At 40.1% G+C, this 19,602-nt stretch overlaps 1 protein-coding gene across 1 annotated transcript in view; it reads right to left on the minus strand.

Moving 5' to 3' along the window:
- Positions 1-19,602, minus strand: part of LOC134755052 (uncharacterized) — a 113,070-nt gene that overhangs the window by 17,371 nt on the left and 76,097 nt on the right. The window contains exons 19-23 of the mRNA XM_063691530.1: positions 6,404-6,851; positions 4,267-5,550; positions 3,989-4,219; positions 3,118-3,313; positions 71-300 (exon numbers count right to left, since the gene is read on the minus strand). Of these exons, the coding sequence (XP_063547600.1) occupies positions 71-300; positions 3,118-3,313; positions 3,989-4,219; positions 4,267-5,550; positions 6,404-6,851 (2,389 nt within the window). The remainder of the gene's footprint in view (positions 1-70; positions 301-3,117; positions 3,314-3,988; positions 4,220-4,266; positions 5,551-6,403; positions 6,852-19,602) is intronic.

Raw genomic sequence — 19,602 nt, forward strand, 5'->3', positions numbered from 1 at the left:
TGTGTGCCATTGAGACTGAGCGCGTGCTACGGACGCCATTATAAGACTTCGTCGTCAGATTCAGCCTTACCTTCTTGAACGTCACCAGGTTCATAGTGCGTCCTTGCACTATGCAGTCTTCGGCCTCGAGCAGCGCGCCGGCTGTGTTGCCGTCGTCGGCCTCGTCGTCAGATTCGGACTCGCACTCGGTGCCCAGCATGCGGTTCTGACGCTGGAAGGGATTGCGGGCCCGTTCCAGCATCTTCTGGTACTTGGTAGTCCAGCATTGTTCCACCTCCGCCATTATACTTTGGCGTTCCTCTGTAAATGGAAAATGAGATTAAAACTGCTAATAGTTGAAAATAGTTGTGTTTCCGTTTTAAATATATGATTTGTTAGATAATTTTCACAAATTTCTTTATTTGTCTTTTTTCATGTAGCGATTTAAAATGTTCGCGTTTATTTTATTCGCTTATTTTCCCAGTAGATTATTTCATCAGTTGCATATATTTTCAGCAGCATTGGGCAACCCACGCCTTATGTCGACGGAGCCCCGCTTCGCGGGGCCCTTAATTCTAGGCGGTCTGCCCTTCGGGCATCTGAAGATAACCAACGAACCTAACCTAACCTACCTAATGTGTAATAACGTGGACACTAAGGGGTGACGATTTGTTAGAATAATTATTTCGAGTAAAATATCTAACAAACAGCACTATATTATACTGATAATAGTTACGAATAATAAAATAATCTACTATTAAAATAAGCGAAACAAATAAACGTGAACATTATAAAACGCTACATGAAAAAAGACGAATAAATAAATTTGCGATCTTGAAAAACCGCTAATTGAAAATTCGCTACTCAGAAAAAATGCTTTTGTGAAAATTATCTAACAAGTTATCCTGAGACACCTCAACAGTTTTTTTTATTATTTTGAACTCATCTTGAGTATTTATTCTTTAATCCGATAACTATTAAAAAAAAATATTAGTCGTTTCGTTTTCTCATAGAGTAACTTATACTAGAGCGGTACTGTCATAGTAAACTTTGTAACCCCAGTAAATTCACTGCCATCTGTCGACACACTTTAAAACTAAAAATTAAGATTTATAAAAATACGATAAAATGTATTTAAATATAGATAAATGATTTTTTTTTAATACATTAATTATTTTTATGATTTTGACCCATGTTCTTTCACTGATATGCGTTAAAATTGTTAAATAACAAACGAAACAGTCAACGCCATCTATACGACAGTGGGCCAAAACTAGTGGCGCCCTCTGAACGAGAATCAAATTTTCTTGATTTTCGAGGCACGTTTTTTCCTTAGACTGTAAACATCTATTACGGAGATATCTATCTTTGGTTTTCTCAACAATTCTATTCGACTGGTAATTCTACACAAGATGCTTCGTCGTTTTAGTCACATCAAACAATTGCTAGTTACCATCGTAAACACTGTTAACAGACCATTTGCATACCTTACTACAACGAGATAAGGTTTACCAAATGACCAGTTAAGGGTGTTGCTCATTGACAAATAACGTGTCAAATGCTAGTTATTGATGATATTGTTGCATTACAAACCCGTAGAATGGGCATGTAAAAATAATAAAAAATAATAATAAAAAATACCCCCATTAAAACATAGCGCGACCAGGGGTCGGAAACCGGTATTTGCTCCATACAAAAATACCGGTATTATTACGTTCTTTTTCGTTCTTTTGTTTATAATTTCATTTTTAATGGGACGTTTTAATAATGCAAAATTGTTTCCTAAATACATGATTCAGTCCTACGTAATGAGCATAAAAAAATTCAAAATATTGGGCTATTTCGGGGTTTTAAAAAAATACCAGTTCCGAGCCCTGGCGCGATCGATTCTCCTATCGATTATGAATTCAATTCAATTCAATTCAATATTTTATTGATAAAATATACATTTTACACGTCAAATTTTTCAAAGGTACATATACAGTTTTTTATTATTAACACATTAATACACATTTTGCTATCAGTTAGTTATACATATTACGAAATTAGATATTTTTATATTATATATTACATGTCCATTTATTATTTAATCATTGAATACTACTTACTAAAAAAAACTCATCAATCGAGTACAGAGCGTCTATTTCAAGTTTTGCTTTAATTTGTCGTACAAATGAATTATAGCTTGAAGCCTGTTTAATTTCCGGAGAGATTGCATTGTAAACCTTAGTACCAATGTAACTAGGATTTTTCTTAGCCTTAACGAGTCGTGTTTGAGGTAAGTTAAGCTCATGCCGCCGTCGGGTAATGGAGCCGTGCGTATCAGCGTTGGTACGGAAGAGATGAACGTGTTTTCTGACGTACTTAGCCAGTTCTAGGATATAAAGACTGGGTAATGTTAAGATTTTGTGATTCCTGAACAGGTCTTTTGCAGGATGATCCCAACTCACACCGGCGATAATACGCACTGCTCTTTTTTGGAGCCTGAATACTCTCTCGCGTTCCGCAGCCGAGCCCCAAAGGTCAATTCCATATATTAAAATAGAGTTAAAATAACCATAATAGGCCTTTTTTACGTTAGTGGAACTGAGACATGGACGCAGTCTGCTAAGAGCAAAGCAAGCAGAGGACAGTCTTTGACATAAGTTGTCAATATGGGGTGCCCATTTCAATCCAGCATCAATGGTTAGCCCTAAATATTTTACCTGGTCAACTTGAGGCACAGGTTGGTCATTGCACATAATATTTAATGAGTAATCACTTGAGCAACGCAGACTGAAGTGAATGATGTGTGTTTTCTCCACATTTAGTACCAAGCCATTAGCAGAAAACCATGATGATATTTGATCCATTACTTCTTGTAGTTTAGATTTTAATAGAAGGTATGTTTCAGCAGCGACAATGACACACCCATCGTCGGCAAATAAAACAAATTCCGCCTGGTCTGAGGCTGAGGTAAAGTCATGCATGAACAAACTGTTTTAAGGTTTTCAGTGGGTCAAGAAACACCGTGTATAAATACATTTTTTGATATAATTATTTTTAGTTTTAATCGTGTGTCGATAGATGGCAGTGAATTTACTGTGGCTACAAAATTTACTATGACATTACCGGTCTATCCTATTTGGGAACACTCACGGTCGGACAGCGTGGCGTAGGGCAGCAGGTATCGCATGTATATGGGGTCCAGCTTGCGCTCCGGATGCTGCAACTTGGTCAGCTTCATCTCGTCAGCGACACGGCCCCAGCGCTTGCGTTGTATCACGTTGCTGAGGCCGCCGTTACGCTCAACGGCGTGGTATAGCTTTGGAAGGTTCACTTCGCTGCCGTCCAGCTAAAAGAACACAGAGAGGGTACAGAATAAGTAATAGTATTATCATACAGAACGGCCACGCACCGCCCCGCTCCGACTCGAATTACCTCGCCCCGCGACACCAGATTGACGGCCGTTCGCCGACCGCTCAGTACTATTTTTAAGCAACTTACACTATGACGCATGAAGCGTGTACAGACGTGCCGTTCACACATAGAAACGCAAGTGATTTTTGATGTATAGCGTGTCCGCCCTGTGGTTAGGGGTCATCCATTAATTCACTTAACTTATTAAATTTAAATTATTTTATTCGCTGTACAGTTAAATAACAAGTTTTTGGAACGATTATCGTTTTTAATCGTTTAATTTTCTTTCATGATCAGCTTTGGGTTATAAAATAACTAATATTTATTTTGTCAAAAATATTTTGATTATATATTAATAATACTTAATTAGATTTGCCGATTTCATTGAAAAAAATGCGACGTCACACCAGGGGGGAGGGGTTTGCCAAATATGACCAAGTGTGACAAGGAGGAGGGGAGGGGTCAAAAACCTCGAAATTCGTGTGACGTAATTAATGGATGAACCCTTATGCATCTAATGAGACAGGCCAAACACACAGACATCACAGCTGTACATCTTGGAGATGTACTGGTATGTGATCATGTCGCTCACGGTAGGGGGTGTACTCACTAGGGGAGACCGCGCGAACACGACGCTCTGGGTCCGCAGGTGCGCCTTGATGGCAGCCAGCTCCCTGGACACGGGCCCCCAGCGGCTGTACATCTTGGAGATGTACTGGTATGTGATCATGTCGCTCACGGTAGAGGGTGTACTCACTAGGGGAGACCGCGCGAACACGACGCTCTGGGTCCGCAGGTGCGCCTTGATGGCAGCCAGCTCCCTGGACACGGGCCCCAGCGGCTGTTGTACATCTTGGAGATGTACTGGTATGTGATCATGTCGCTCACGGTAGGGGGTGTACACACTAGGGGAGACCGCGCGAACACGACGCTCTGGGTCCGCAGGTGCGCCTTGATGGCAGCCAGCTCCCTGGACACGGGCCCCCAGCGGCTGTACATCTTGGAGATGTACTGGTATGTGATCATGTCGCTCACGGTAGAGGGTGTACTCACTAGGGGAGACCGCGCGAACACGACGCTCTGGGTCCGCAGGTGCGCCTTGATGGCAGCCAGCTCCCTGGACACGGGCCCCCAGCGGCTGTACATCTTGGAGATGTACTGGTATGTGATCATGTCGCTCACGGTAGAGGGTGTACTCACTAGGGGAGACCGCGCGAACACGACGCTCTGGGTCCGCAGGTGCGCCTTGATGGCAGCCAGCTCCCTGGACACGGGCCCCCAGCGGCTGTACATCTTGGAGATGTACTGGTATGTGATCATGTCGCTCACGGTAGAGGGTGTACTCACTAGGGGAGACCGCGCGAACACGACGCTCTGGGTCCGCAGGTGCGCCTTGATGGCAGCCAGCTCCCTGGACACGGGCCCCCAGCGGCTGTACATCTTGGAGATGTACTGGTATGTGATCATGTCGCTCACGGTAGAGGGTGTACTCACTAGGGGAGACCGCGCGAACACGACGCTCTGGGTCCGCAGGTGCGCCTTGATGGCAGCCAGCTCCCTGGACACGGGCCCCCAGCGGCTGTACATCTTGGAGATGTACTGGTATGTGATCATGTCGCTCACGGTAGAGGGTGTACTCACTAGGGGAGACCGCGCGAACACGACGCTCTGGGTCCGCAGGTGCGCCTTGATGGCAGCCAGCTCCCTGGACACGGGCCCCCAGCGGCTGTACATCTTGGAGATGTACTGGTATGTGATCATGTCGCTCACGGTAGAGGGTGTACTCACTAGGGGAGACCGCGCGAACACGACGCTCTGGGTCCGCAGGTGCGCCTTGATGGCAGCCAGCTCCCTGGACACGGGCCCCCAGCGGCTGTACATCTTGGAGATGTACTGGTATGTGATCATGTCGCTCACGGTAGAGGGTGTACTCACTAGGGGAGACCGCGCGAACACGACGCTCTGGGTCCGCAGGTGCGCCTTGATGGCAGCCAGCTCCCTGGACACGGGCCCCCAGCGGCTGTACATCTTGGAGATGTACTGGTATATGACGGCGAAGCGGATCGTGTCGCTCATGATGCATGTAGGTTTGAAGTTGTCAGGGGGAACTATTTTGCAGAGACCGTATTTTGAGGCCTCGGGAGCGATTTTGTCGTAGTACTGTATCGGATCCTGTAAATAATAAATAAGTTAGTAAGCACAAAAATATAAAATATAATTTTATAATAATAAACATTAAGTATATGTAAGAGGAACATTGGGCGGGGCACATTGCTCGCAGAACTGATGGCCGGTGGGGCCGGAAGGTTCTGGAGTGGCGTCCGCGTACCGGAAGACGAACTGCCGGTAGGCCTCCAACGAGATGGAGCGACGACCTGGTGAAGGTCGCGGGAATTCGGTGGATGCGAGCGGCACAGGATCGGTCGGAGTGGCGAGCCTTGGGGGAGGCCTATGTCCAGCAGTGGACGTCTATCGGCTGACAAGAAGAAGAAGAAGAAGAAGAAGAGGAACATAGTTGATTATGTTCGGAGCAAGAGAAACAGTATGAGGATTACCTACAACTGTCTCTCTTACCCCATCTAACTATATTCGTACGTATGTAGGGTATATAGTTGCGCTTCTTAGTTAAAATTATCTTAAATATTAATGATTTCAATGAAGCTTAAGAAAATGTAATATATTAGACGAAGGATCGAAAATAAACAGATTTAATTTCTAAAACTACTTTCAGTCAAAACCACCCTGCAACTTCTTTACTAAGTATTGGAACTAAGAGAAGATAAACTGTTGAAACTTATCCTAAACCTTATTGGAATAAAGAAGGTTAGTAGTTAGACTGTAACGTTCGCGTCTGTGGCCGTCAACGGATTAATCCGATTTAATAAATGAGATATTAGGCTGGATCACCTATCTTGTCGTTATTCTGTCCCGTCCGCCAGCCAGACTTTAAAGAGTGACAGTAGAACGTAATCATGACAGCGAGTTACAAGAAAACCTTGAACAAACGAGCAACACAAACATATACCTCAAACTCCTCAGCCGTGGGATGATACGTGGGTGCCTCTAAGACAGTTCCCGCCTTTTCTGCCAAATAAGCTTCTTCCCGCCCATTCCCCTCCGTGGCCAAACTCCCAAGCTCATTCTGCAGTTCCGTCGGTAGGCAGTTAAAAAACTTATTTAGCAGCGCTGGACTATTAGCCAGGTTATCAATTAAATTCCTCTGCTTCTTATATATGTCGTCCTTACACACTAAACTGGCACTAAGTACGTTCCCAAGTTCTTCTTTTTTAGTGTTAATTTTGACAAGTTGTGAGCTTGTTGGGAGAATGTCCATGTACTGTATACTTTCGGGGCTCTGCGCGGGGGGGTCGGGGGTGGGCTGGTTGCGGCGACGGAGGCCGGAGGGAGGCCGAGAGCCTTCGAGGTCGTCGAACTCGTACACGTCCGGGTTTGCTGGCGGCGGTTCGCGGGAGCTGGAATAAATAGTATTTGTAAGTTTTTGAAGACCAAGCTCTTCACATTTATCTCGGTAGTTTGGCGACGAGATTGTGAACCTAGTCCTAAGTATTTTTTGGAATAAATTAATAAAAAATTAAATCTAAAATGTATACGATTCCGCACGTGTGTGAGCGTGACATCGCTATATTGCTACACTGTTGCAATGGAGTATTTATTAGGGATGTACCGACTAGTCGGGAAAGCAGACTATTTATCCGGCCATATTTGTAGTCGGTGATAAGTCGGCAAAAAAGGCCCATTAGTCGGCAAAAAAGGCCGATTAGTCGGCCTATTATTTCTTACAGAAAAACAGGACATACACGTAATAAAGAACAGCAGCAGCATATGATTTAATACCTATTTTACTCAAATAATACCTACCTGTTTAGGGTGCATCATACTACTGCAACTATTATTGTTTATATTATCATATAAAATTCATGTAGGTATGTCTTTGCACACCGTATAATATTTTGTAGTTGGTTACAATTGCAATCGTAACATTACAGAGAGTAATATTGTCTTCGGTTATCGCGATAGTTACTCATGAAATAAAACTATGAAAACGGATTATATCGCGTATATTGAATTTATAATACATCCCGACGTTTCGAACCCTTTACAGCGTTCGTGGTCAACGGGTGACTGAGGAAAAAATTACAAAGTGCAAAAATACCCACATACTAGAAATAATGAACAATCATAGACTATAAACTTTAAGGCTGGTTGTACATGCAGAATCGGTTCATAAGGCTAGTTATACACTATAATTATTTTCAAGTAAAGATACATATATATATACGCGATAAAAAACGCTGTAAAGGGTTCGAAACGTCGGGATATATTATAAATTCAATATACGCGATATAATCCGTTTTCATAGTTTTATTTCATTACAGAGAGTAATTATTTATTATTATTATTTAAGCTAGGACCTCACAAAACATGGGTTTTTAAAGAAAAGTCTAAGCTCAATTTGAGCATAGACTTTTACAACTTCTTTCTCTATAGGGCTATCCCTTTGAGCCTCAAAGGGATAGCCCCATAGAGAAACAAGTTGTATTGTAGTCGAGCCCATGTCCGCTCTTGATTATCTACTATAACTACGTACGTAAAACAAGGTGTACTGCTAATCGGGTAAAGATCGGATCTCGGACTCCACACGACCAATCATTAAGTCTTTGAACTAGCAGGGTACATCTTTCAGTTCATTTGACAAATAGCTAAACGCAAGAATCAATATGATTGGTTGTGGCCGACTAGGCGGCTAGTCGGCCGACTAATCGGCCATCCGAGCGCCGATTAGTCGGCTAGTCAGCCAAACCCATAGTCGGTACTAGACATGTGCGCCGCGCCGCCGCCGCCGCCGACGATTTTTCCACGCCGCCGCCGCCGATCAATTTGACCGGCGTATAATCGGCGTGGAAAATTTTGATACCAATCGTGTCTTATTGCATGTTGCGTAGTGAGTAGAATTGAGTAGATAGTGTCGAATCATTTAAATCTCCTTAGGTATGCTTTTTCGCTTATTATTTGTTAGTGAAACAAATTAGTATCATTTTTGTCGTTGCAGTGTTAGCTGTGATAACGAATTAGCGTTAATTTTAAAGTATTCTCATAATAAGTTTCTCAATCTTCTCTTAAATTTTCCTGATTTTCCTTCGGAGGGCTCGTCAATCAAATCTTTGGGTTGTCGACTAGTCGCTCGCAGTATGTAGGTCTCAAGACAGGCTGGTTTGCCCTGCAGCAAGTGCCATACGACAACGGACAGGTTCTAAGACATTCTGTTGAGCGAATAACCTGCTAGAGACGTTTACTTTCGAAAACGACGACATCTTATTATCTGACTGATTTTACACAAATGTATATTCATCATTATTTCGTAACAAATCATAAGTGAGGCGACAGCTGCTGGGAAAAGTCAATATAGTTTTTTTTAGGGTTCCGTACCTCAAAAGCAAAAAACGGAACCCTTATATTCATATTCATATTCATTTATTTATTGCAATCATGTTCATTTCATACAGGTGGTAAATAAAATATAGTCGGTACATGATACCCTGTTAGGGCACAGCAAAAATGTCTTAAAAACTAAATTAACAAAACAATTTTTTTTATTTTATTTTATAAGTTACATATTACATTCTGATAGAAAATGACATAATTACTAAGATATTAATTATTCATTCTATATTATTTCGTTATTTATCATTTAAATATTCGTTCAATGTGTAATAACATTTTTTTAATAAAAGAGATTTAATTAATTTAAACATTTTTTTATCATTTTCTACATTTTTTATAGCCTCTGGTAGTTTATTAAATATTTTTATTGCCATTACATAGGTACTATTAGAGTGCTTTTTAATTTTAGAGGCCGGTAGTAGTAATTTGTTTTGATATCTCAGTAGGTGGGTTGTGGGTAATTCGTATCTTTTTTTAAATATATGATTATTTTGTTTTGCAAATTTACACATTTCGAAGATGTATATAGATGGTAATGTGAGAATTTTGAATAGTCGGAAAAGTGGTTGGCATGTGTGTGTGTAGTTTACGTTGGCCAGTATGCGGATCAGCTTTTTTTGTTGTATAAATAATGATGGTACGTCAGTACTGTTCCCCCATAAAATGATCCCATATCTTAGCCATGCGTTGGCGTACGCGTAGTACACGGCGAGAGCTGTCTGTAAGTTTGTGGTTTTCTTTATCTCGCTCAGCGCGTATGTAAAACTAGAGATTTTAGATTTTAATAATTGTATGTGTCCCTTCCAGTTTATATTTTTGTCTATAACAAGTCCAAGTAAAGATAATTCTTCTACTACTTCTATCTGAGTGTTATTATAATGAAATACTAAATCTAATGGAGCTTTTTGATGAGGGTGGAAAGTCATTAATTTTGTTTTCGTGTAATTTATTTCGAGATTATGGTCATACATCCAATTTGTTATATTCTGTAATACCGACGTTAGTTTGTCATTTAATTGGTCGTTATTTTCGCATTCAATGAGTAATGAAATGTCATCAGCAAATAGTATGCATGTCTCCTCTAATATCTTTGGAAGATCGTTAATGTATAACACAAATAGAAGGCATCCCGCAACGCTTCCTTGGGGGATTGAGGAGTTGACTACTTTGCTGTGTGATCGTATCATTTTTATTTCTCTGTGATTTATGTCATAGTATTCTATCTCCGTAAGTTGTACTCTATCCTTTAGGTACGATTCAAACCATTTGTGGGCTGGTCCTCGTATCCCCACCCCATACAATTTATCCAAAAGTATTGTATACTTGACTTTGTCATAGGCTTTAGTCATATCCAGGAGGACGCCAACTCCGTATTTTTTGGCATTCAGAGTGTTTGCAACCTCCTGCATGTACTTATAGACTGCTGTTGTTGTAGATCGCCCTTTGCGAAATCCATTTTGGCTTTCGGTTAATATTTTATATTTTTCACAGAAGGCGAAAACACGGTCGCACATGGCTTTTTCGAAGAGTTTAGATGCCGTTGGTAGCAGGGCAATTGGTCGGTAGTTGTTGGGGTCAGTTTTAGACTTCTTTTTGTGTATCGGCTTTATAAGGGCCGTCTTTAGTTTGTTTGGAAAAGCTCCTTCGCTAAACGATTGATTTATTAATTTGCAGAAGGGGGGCGCAAGTGAATCAGCACATTGTCGTATGAGAGATGGTGGAAGTTCATCTATGCCGCTGCTGTTTTTGTTTTTTAGTCCTTTTATACTTTTATAAATCTCTTGGTAGTTTACAGGACTGAGAAACATTGTGTTTTCTGTATAATGTAATGTATGTAGGATCACTCGTGCGTCTGTCCGTCTGTCACAGCCTATTTTCTCCGAAACTACTGGACCAATTAAGTTGAAATTTGGTATACAAATGTATGTTTGTGACCCACAGACGAACATGTAACATAAAAAAATGAATTTTAAACATGGGGGCCACTTTTGGGAGGTAAATGAGAAAATTAAAAAATAACTTTTTTAAACTATATTGTGTTACATATCAAATGTCAAAGAGCTCATGTGAGGATCTCAAATATTTTTTTTTTATTATTTTAGGATACACAGTTTAGAAGTTATTCAAGAAAATAGGCAAAAAAATTACCATTAATATAAAGGGGGCGGGGCGGGGGGGCTTTATCTCCGAAACTACTGGATAAAAAAAAAAAACAAATAGTTCTTTACCTATAGATCACAGGAAAATCTATTAGAAATGTGCAGTCAAGCGTGAGTCGGACTTAATTACTTACTTTTTGATTTGACCCCTACGGGTTTTTAAAGGCAATTTTCACTCACGTTTTACATAAAAAATACATTGTTTAAATTGTGTAACCCTTGGAACGCGAGTCCGACTCGCACTTGGCCGGTTTTTTTAAATTTCCGACTTAAGAGCCCGTTATCGATTTTAGTCGCAAAAAAGTAAAATTGGTAGATTTAGTCGCTGAAATTGTACACCTTTCGATACGTTATAGAAACAACAAGTACTGGTTACTTCATAGAAACCAATTCTTGTTATTTAGATATTAAGTAACAAAACGAGTATAATTTTAACGACTTAATCTAGCAATTTTACATTTTTGCTCCAAAATCGTTAACGGGCTCTTAACTTATAAAGAAATCTTTTTGTATTTTATTTGTATTACGCTTACAAAGTCATTATACCTAAAATGTAGCGTTTTAAAGTATCCTTGTTATGTAATAACATACCGTTGGTAACCGTTAGGTTGGTAAGAAAGGGTTGCCAATTTTCGGCAATAATTTAGAAAACACACATAATATGTTTTGGATAGCCTAGTAAATACTCAGAAGGCTTTAGAGTTTCTACTGCCACGTTCTCATGCAGTATCAAAAATTATGCCACGCCGATCACGCCGCCGCCGCCGGTCAAAAAATCATCGGACGCCGCCGCCGATGATTTTGCCATCGGCGCACATGTCTAGCTCGGTACATCACTAGTATTTATTTATTTATGTACGTACTCATAACATTGTAAATACCTTAGATATAACAATACTAGCGTCGAGTCGAGTGAGTTAATTAATAATTATATACTATATACTCCAGTAGGGCTAAGATGGTCGGCTCTTTAGCTAGTGAGAAATAGACACAGATTTGTCCGCCGGATGCCCGTCCGCTGCCCATATGTGACTATTTCTCGCCACACATTGACGGATGTGTCCGCCAGACACATCTTTCAGGCAGATCCCACGGGCAAATCCGTGCGTGTATGGCTAGCTTTTATCATTTATCAGCATGCCCGTCACGTTCTAACAAATGTAAGTGCAAAAGTGACGCATGGCATGACAGGTGATAAAAATGCGACCATGATACCGCTGCAGATACTCGTACTAACAATAATCAATTAATCATATATAATAATAAAACCGGCCAAGTGCGAGTCGGACTCGCGCAAGAAGGGTTCCGTATCATTACGCAAAAAACGTAAAACAAACCACGTTTGTTGTATGGGAGCCCCACTTAAATATTTATTTTATTCTGTTTTCATTATAGCGGCAACAGAAATACATCATCTGTGAAAATTTCAACTGTCTAGCTATCACGGTTCATGAGATAGAGCCTGGTAACAGACGGACAGACAGACAGACAGCGAAGTCTTAGTAATAGGGTCCCGTTTTTACCCTTTGGGTACGGAACCCTAATAATAAGTTTTTGGCTTCTATCGCTGACTATACTTCTTTCCACAGGCAACTAATACTCATCGAGACAATTCTAACAACCCCAATCACAATTAGTTTGAGTTGAGCAAAGTTTCAGCTTCATTGGAAGTCGGGACCTACTCATATACTTCGGACACCTCTCACGTCGCTCCTCGGATAGCCTGGAGAGAGTTATAATGACGGGTAAAGTTGAAGGCACCAGACCTCAGGGCCCTCCTACTAGATAGTGTGCTCAAATCACTGCACCTATGCAATTAAAACTGCACGAGGCCATGCGCTTGGCGATCTTCAACAGAAGGACATGATGTCACGATCCTCAGCATTGAGGGACCGACTGAAGAAGGAAGTCGGGAAGTGGGTTAAATTTAACTTGCAAGATTTGACCCTTACAAATATAGTTACATACATACTTACTTACATACATTGCAAGTTAAATAAAAGCTTGTAAAACAACCGACTTCGCTAAACAGTAAATCTCCATTGGTCATCTTAGATAAAATATTTATTTGTAAAGTCATGTACATGGGATGTTATTAAAGTTATACAGGAAGCTTCTATGACAGCCTATCAGGACACACAAATATGACAACATATATCTAGCTTATTACTAAATTACATTTACAGGCCATGCTACTAATGTAACGTTTGGGGAAGTTATGTCCCTATGTTGGTAGGGGAAGTAAATAATTAACTACCAACTCGTTAACAAAATTAATTTATTTAAAAAAAGCGCTGAAGAGGAGCAGGGGGCGACGGCGGGTGAACGACTATGGCTCCAACCCTGCCGTCGAGATGGTAGCGTGGCTTGTCGGCCGACGGTCTTCTTTTTTAAATATAACGAAGCTCTGTGGATTTACAAACGTCTTAGTGAAGTGTTCCTGCTCGCTCTGCTTCTGTGAACACCCTGTGATGATGATGGGACCATGGGGAAGCCGGTGCACCATAAGCAGAAAGCTTGTTTGTGTTCACAAGCAGAGCGGAGTTACAAAAGCGAATGAAAAGCACAGAGTAAAGAAAGAAAGAAGTTGGGGGGTACGCGTACATACTTACTTGTACCCGCCACTATGAGAACAAAGGAAATTGCAATATCATTCTGGCAAAGGCATGTAGCATAAAATAGGAATGTATGATTTAAAACGTTAAACACTGATTAATAAGCGAATTACAAGAGAGCTACTTTATCCTAAAATTATTTATCCTAATAAAACGTTCAACACTTTGCACTTACCAGTACGCTGAACAAATTTGTATAATTTTTAGGTGTCCGCGCACACCTCACTAGGCATGATGGCACATGTTGAATTTTATACTAATATCTAGTAACATAGATAGGAAATTAGTATTCATGTAATCATTATAATAATATATGGAAATCATACAAAAATACAGGACTTGAAAGTATCAAAATTTAAGTAATTATTCAACTTCCATAAAGGAAAAAAGTAAGGGTACCATTCGATTCCTTACATTTTATCCAAAAAAATATTGTATAGCAAGTATAGCAATTATATACATAAACGCAATATTTCACCGACAAAAACGCAATTTTCTTATTTTGTCTCTAAATGGGCTCTCAGTGAACTTGACGTCACGTTCACTTATCGTTTAGTTAGGAGCGTTTCGCGAGTGAAGTACGACTGTCGGACTTTGACTATCATTTCTGACTTTTGTATTCTCAAACAAAGCTGATTTGACCCGGTAGCCACGAGATCGGACCGTGCCTACCCCAAAAAAAAGAGGGGGGGAGGGGTCGACTCCCCCAAAAAAAGAGGGGGGGAGGGGTCGACTCCCTAGGTCTTATTCGTCCAGGTCTTAACAACTAGGGCAAGTTATATGTCATTTTAGGATAATTTAGGGACGAGGAATTCATTTTTGAAATAATTGTTATACCTTTTCATACAAAAAAATATATTTTTGTGCAAAAAATGAAAATGTTTAGTACGTAATTTTTTGTAACATTTTTGTCTGTTACAATCATAGTGTGGCGATTTACGCTAAATGAAAAATTGGACATTTATTCTTCATTCTGGAAACATTATTTCCAAGGAGCCATTATACATTTTTTCGTAGGAAAAAAATAATTTATAGCCCAAGGCGGTGACGATTTTCATACAAATGGAACTATGGCCAAGGTCAAAGATTAAAAATGTTTACAAAAACACTGAATTTGGCGTTTTTAAACTATGATTATAATGTTTTAATGCTTGTTTCATGCATTTTGGCCCTTTTTTGCGCGGTACGATATCGTGGCTACCGGGCCAAACCAGTTTTGTTTGACCTAAGGAACAGTCGTGCCAAGCGGCATCACCCGAGACAAAAGTGCATACTCGAGTCGCTTACGTACCCTACTAATAGTAGGCTACTATAGTATGATAAACGACGTTACATGTCTCGTTCTTACAAGACAGTCGTGCATGATCGTGCAAATACTGCTTAATAAAGTTTAATACTATAACTTTTATATATTTTTAAGTATCTCATGCGTGCACAATTATTTGAATGAACGAATTTTGAACGGTACTGAATGGCAGAATAAGTTGTGCCCTTAACTTTTACGAAATAAAATAAAATAAAAAATAAAAAAATATATATTTACCAACACAAATAAAACAAGGAATGGCGAGTACAATAAAAATCTGATAGAATAACAAAATAAATATTTGTGCAGTAAAATGGACGAGGCTTAAAGCTAATTCTTAACTAAGTTAAACATTTATTCAGCAAATAGGCCACAGGGGCACTTTTACATGTCAATTTTTACAAACAATAAAATTAATCCAAAATTACAAAAAACAATTACATAAATATAAATGTTAAATTTCACAAAAAAAAACTAATAAAAACTATAAAAAATAACAGAAGTACTAAAATTGTTTAGAGATGTAAAAGTCTCTAGGTGTCAGAGATAAAATGTATATAATAATAAAAAAGATCATCAAATTATCCAGAGATGTAAAGGGTCTCCAAGACTTGAATAGGGTATTTGACAACATTAAAAATATATAACGAATTGCTGTCATCCTGAAAGATAATAAACTAATAAAGTATATTTCACTATATTTGAATGTAAATTATGTTTAGTTTTTGGAATATAAACGAAAGAAAATTTAATATTTTTTGAAATTTCATCAGGGACGTGAACGCTCTGTGATTGGTCAACGCTCGGATGACGTCACACGCGCGTAAACATTCTTGATTGCCTTGAGTGTTTTAACTGTTTTATTTGTATTTAGTTAATTTTAGTCATTGTTCCACAGTTTTCTGATATATTTCGATTTATCCGTATATCTAGTAGCACAATATTCATAAGAAACTCAAAATGGAGCCGAAATATGTGAAAGCTGATAGCGGCAACCTACCAGACATAGACGCATCAATGGTTGCACTTTTCTTTAAAGATAATCCGGATTACTATGCTGCGGAACTTAGAAATGTAAAAACAGCTATGTGAGTATACGTAGAAATTGTTTATTTACGAACATTTCGATTTCGATGATACGAATACGACGACGATATATATATATATATATATAGAGTACGATGACGAGAATAGTATCTCCATACTGCACTTTAGTTTGAAAGAAAAAGTATGCTACTAACTACCTACTAATGCTGAAAGAGCTATGTTATGAGGTTATGTAGTAATACATTAAATACCTAGATCTTGTTTCGTTAAATACAACAAAATCCGCTGCTTCAACTACCATATTTATTTACAGTTAAATATTACTTACATCGAAGTGGTCTTCACACATAAAAACATTTGTATGCGCTAAAATGCTCTTTGGGTCTCTTCGCGCTAGTTTTAACCACATTTTTCTGTTTTTGGGTTTCGTTGGAACGGAAACAAACAATTTATCTGGATTTTTTATAGTCGTACTTGAACATTGCGGCACTATACACCATTTATATACCATTTTACAGTGAAATAATCAATTCAATGCACATAAACCATAAGATTTACTAAGGTCATTGACTGAGTTTACTCGCGTGTGACGTCACACGTGTCAAGTGATTAGCCCCTTTGCAAAAACAGCGTTTAAGGCGCGTTCAAAATAAATAAACTTTAACATTGATTTTTTATATTTAATACAGGAAATTTCACGGAAATATCAATGTAGTGTAATTATTAAGTCATAAACAATCAATTAAAACCATTTTCAAAAATTAGTCAAATAGCCTATTGTTATATAATTAATAAAAAGACAAGATATTAAATCAGACAAACTGACAAGAACCGAATGAAGTGCCTCACGTTAATGCCACTCAAAAGTAAAGTTAAATAGGTAAAATGAAGCCCGTGTAAACTTAAACAGACCGGTCTCCACAAACAGCACCCGTTCACGAGTATGACGCGTATCTCAGTTATCGTCTCCCTCAACCTTCATTCGGGAAAGTGGCGACCCGATCAACGACGCCACCGTAAGCAAAGACTTTTAAGCGAGCATGACATGTTCAAGTTGCCGGGCTGTATTAATATATATGAAGTAAATTAATTCAGTGAGATACAACATTTGTGCTTGTATGTTACATTAAAGACGGCATAGCGCCACATAATCACAACATAATTCGTAAGAAGTATGCCTACCTATAAATAACTAAATTACAAATTTAAATTGACATAGAGATGTAAAGGTCTCTACCTGTCAAAATCATTAAAAATAAAGGTAAAACATAATAAAATCTTAGAGGTGTATAAGGTCTCTAAGTGTATTAAATAAATAACTAACCTAACTACGAGTAACTTACTAAATAACCAGACGAATAGTTCGCTGCCAAGGCGATGTTATTGGACAGTTTATAATTTTAAAGACTTTATTAGTAATAGGTACATAGTTTGATAGTAATACATAATAGGTAATGATGTTGATTAAAGTAGGTATGTAAAGTTTTGTACAAATATTTAACAAAGCATAATTATGCGGTTCTGTATTGTGTATATATTTATATTTGGGTGTACTCCCTTTTCGGCGAAATATATTTCGCCGAATTTCACTTGGCAACCAACTTTTCGCCAAAGTTTCATTTGACAAACCAATCGTTGGCATAACCTTATTTCGCATTTTTCTAATTTCGCAATATTTTTATATTGCAAAATGTTACTTCATCACACTTCCATGTGGCAAATATTTATGTAGCAAATGATCTTCTTAGGCGTTCAAGACATTGTCAAATATCATTTGGCAAATTTTTACATTGCAAAGCTTTACTTCAGCAAACTTTTATGTTGCAAATCATTATAACTGCTGGCAGAACAGTAGGTTAGTTAGGTTAGATCTGCGACCCCTTAGAAGATAAACTGCTGGTAGAACAGTAGGTTAGGTTAGAACTGCGACCCCTTAAAACCCTTAGAACTAACCTGCGACCCCTTAGACCTAAGGGGTCGCAGTTCTAACCTAACCTAACCTACTGTTGTGCCAGCAGTTTATCTTCTAAGGGGTCGCAGTTCTAACCTAACCTACTGTTCTGCCAGCAGTTATCTTCTAAGGGGTCGCAGTTCTAACCTAACCTACTGTTCTGCCAGCAGTTTATCTTCTAAGGGGTCGCAGTTCTAACCTTTTTTTTTTTTCGTTGGAAAAATGCTTATGCATACCCACACCCTCGGGGGAGAAAGTGCGGGTTATGTGGGACTCGGCAAAAGGCGCCACTACCCACTAAAAAACCAACGGTATGCCAGCGCGCCGCCAATGGGGCGTGGCCACGGGTTCTCTTAAGTACGCAACCGTGACCGCGCCGGCGCCGCCCGCCACTACCACATGCAGCGGCCCCTTCTCTGGGGGGGGGGGGGGGCTAGGGAGTAACTTCTAGCCCTGCCTTCTAAGAAGGCGCGTAGGCACACCACGCGCGCCTTCTCTGCGAGGCCTATGTAATGGGCAGCGACGCCCCCTCGCCGCTGCCCAGACCTCGCTAGGTGGGGGGGAGGAGATGGGCATACGCCCTCCTCCGAGCCCCTGCGCGCTTGCGGCGGATCGGGTGCGAGGCTAGGTCGGCCTCCCGTTCCCTCTCCGCTGCCTCCTTCTGCGACATTACATCCTCGCAGAAGGAGAGGACCGCTTACCACGACCTCTCGTCGGCGACCATAGCCTTAACTACGGCCGGCAAGGAGAGGTCGTCCCCCACCACTGCCATGAGGTCACGGCGCTGCCCCGCCCAGGCTGGGCATTCCTCCAGGGTATGCTGCGCCGTGTCCTCGCCGCAGCTGCACTGGTGACACTCGGCCGTCACCTCCCGTCTTGCGAACCGGTGCAGGTAGCTCCCGCAGCAGCCATGACCCGTGAGCACCTGCACCAACCGGAAGGTTAGCGAGCCCCGCTCTCTCTCCAGCCAGTTTAAAGACCCCTGCCTTAAGAACCTGCTGCCTGTTTAGAACATAAACAGCTAGCAGGATAGGAAATTCTTACCTGTAGATTATTTGGCCGAGATGGAATAAACATCCGTGCAACATGATATTTTCGAAATTAGATTATGCCAATCAATACATTTCACGAAAACATCTTTGACGTTTTAATACAATTCCCAAGTAATAGGTTGCATACAAAATAATTTGGCCAAGCCCGCAGTCACAACTGCGGTAGCAAAGTGTTCCGTGAGTAGGTAATCTATCTACTATCGTACAGTCATCTACAATACTATGTTACTCTTCGAAGGCCGCAAAAATATCTGACATGGTCTTATTTGTAGAGCCTGAGCGTGCCTCATATTTTTGCGGCATTTGAAGAGTAACATAATTATTATTGCAGGTCGTTATGACGCATTAAAGTTTAGGCATATCTCAAACACTATGAAATGATAAAGCTTATTAAATAGTTAAAGCTTTTATCATTGCTTAAGGTATTTCGAACAGGTTTAATTTATGACCCATTTTGTACCATGTCACAGTGACAATAGTATGAGGTCTCTAGCATACATTAAGAGGATAGGGGACAATCGATTCTCCGCACAAACTTAGCACTTTCCTCCCTAGATATTGAAATAATGGAAAATGGGGCATTTTCTATAAAAAGGGACCTTATTGTCGATGGCGCTTACGCCGCACAGCT

This window comes from Cydia strobilella, chromosome Z, assembly GCF_947568885.1.
Source record: "Cydia strobilella chromosome Z, ilCydStro3.1, whole genome shotgun sequence".
Lineage (NCBI taxonomy): Eukaryota > Metazoa > Arthropoda > Insecta > Lepidoptera > Tortricidae > Cydia > Cydia strobilella.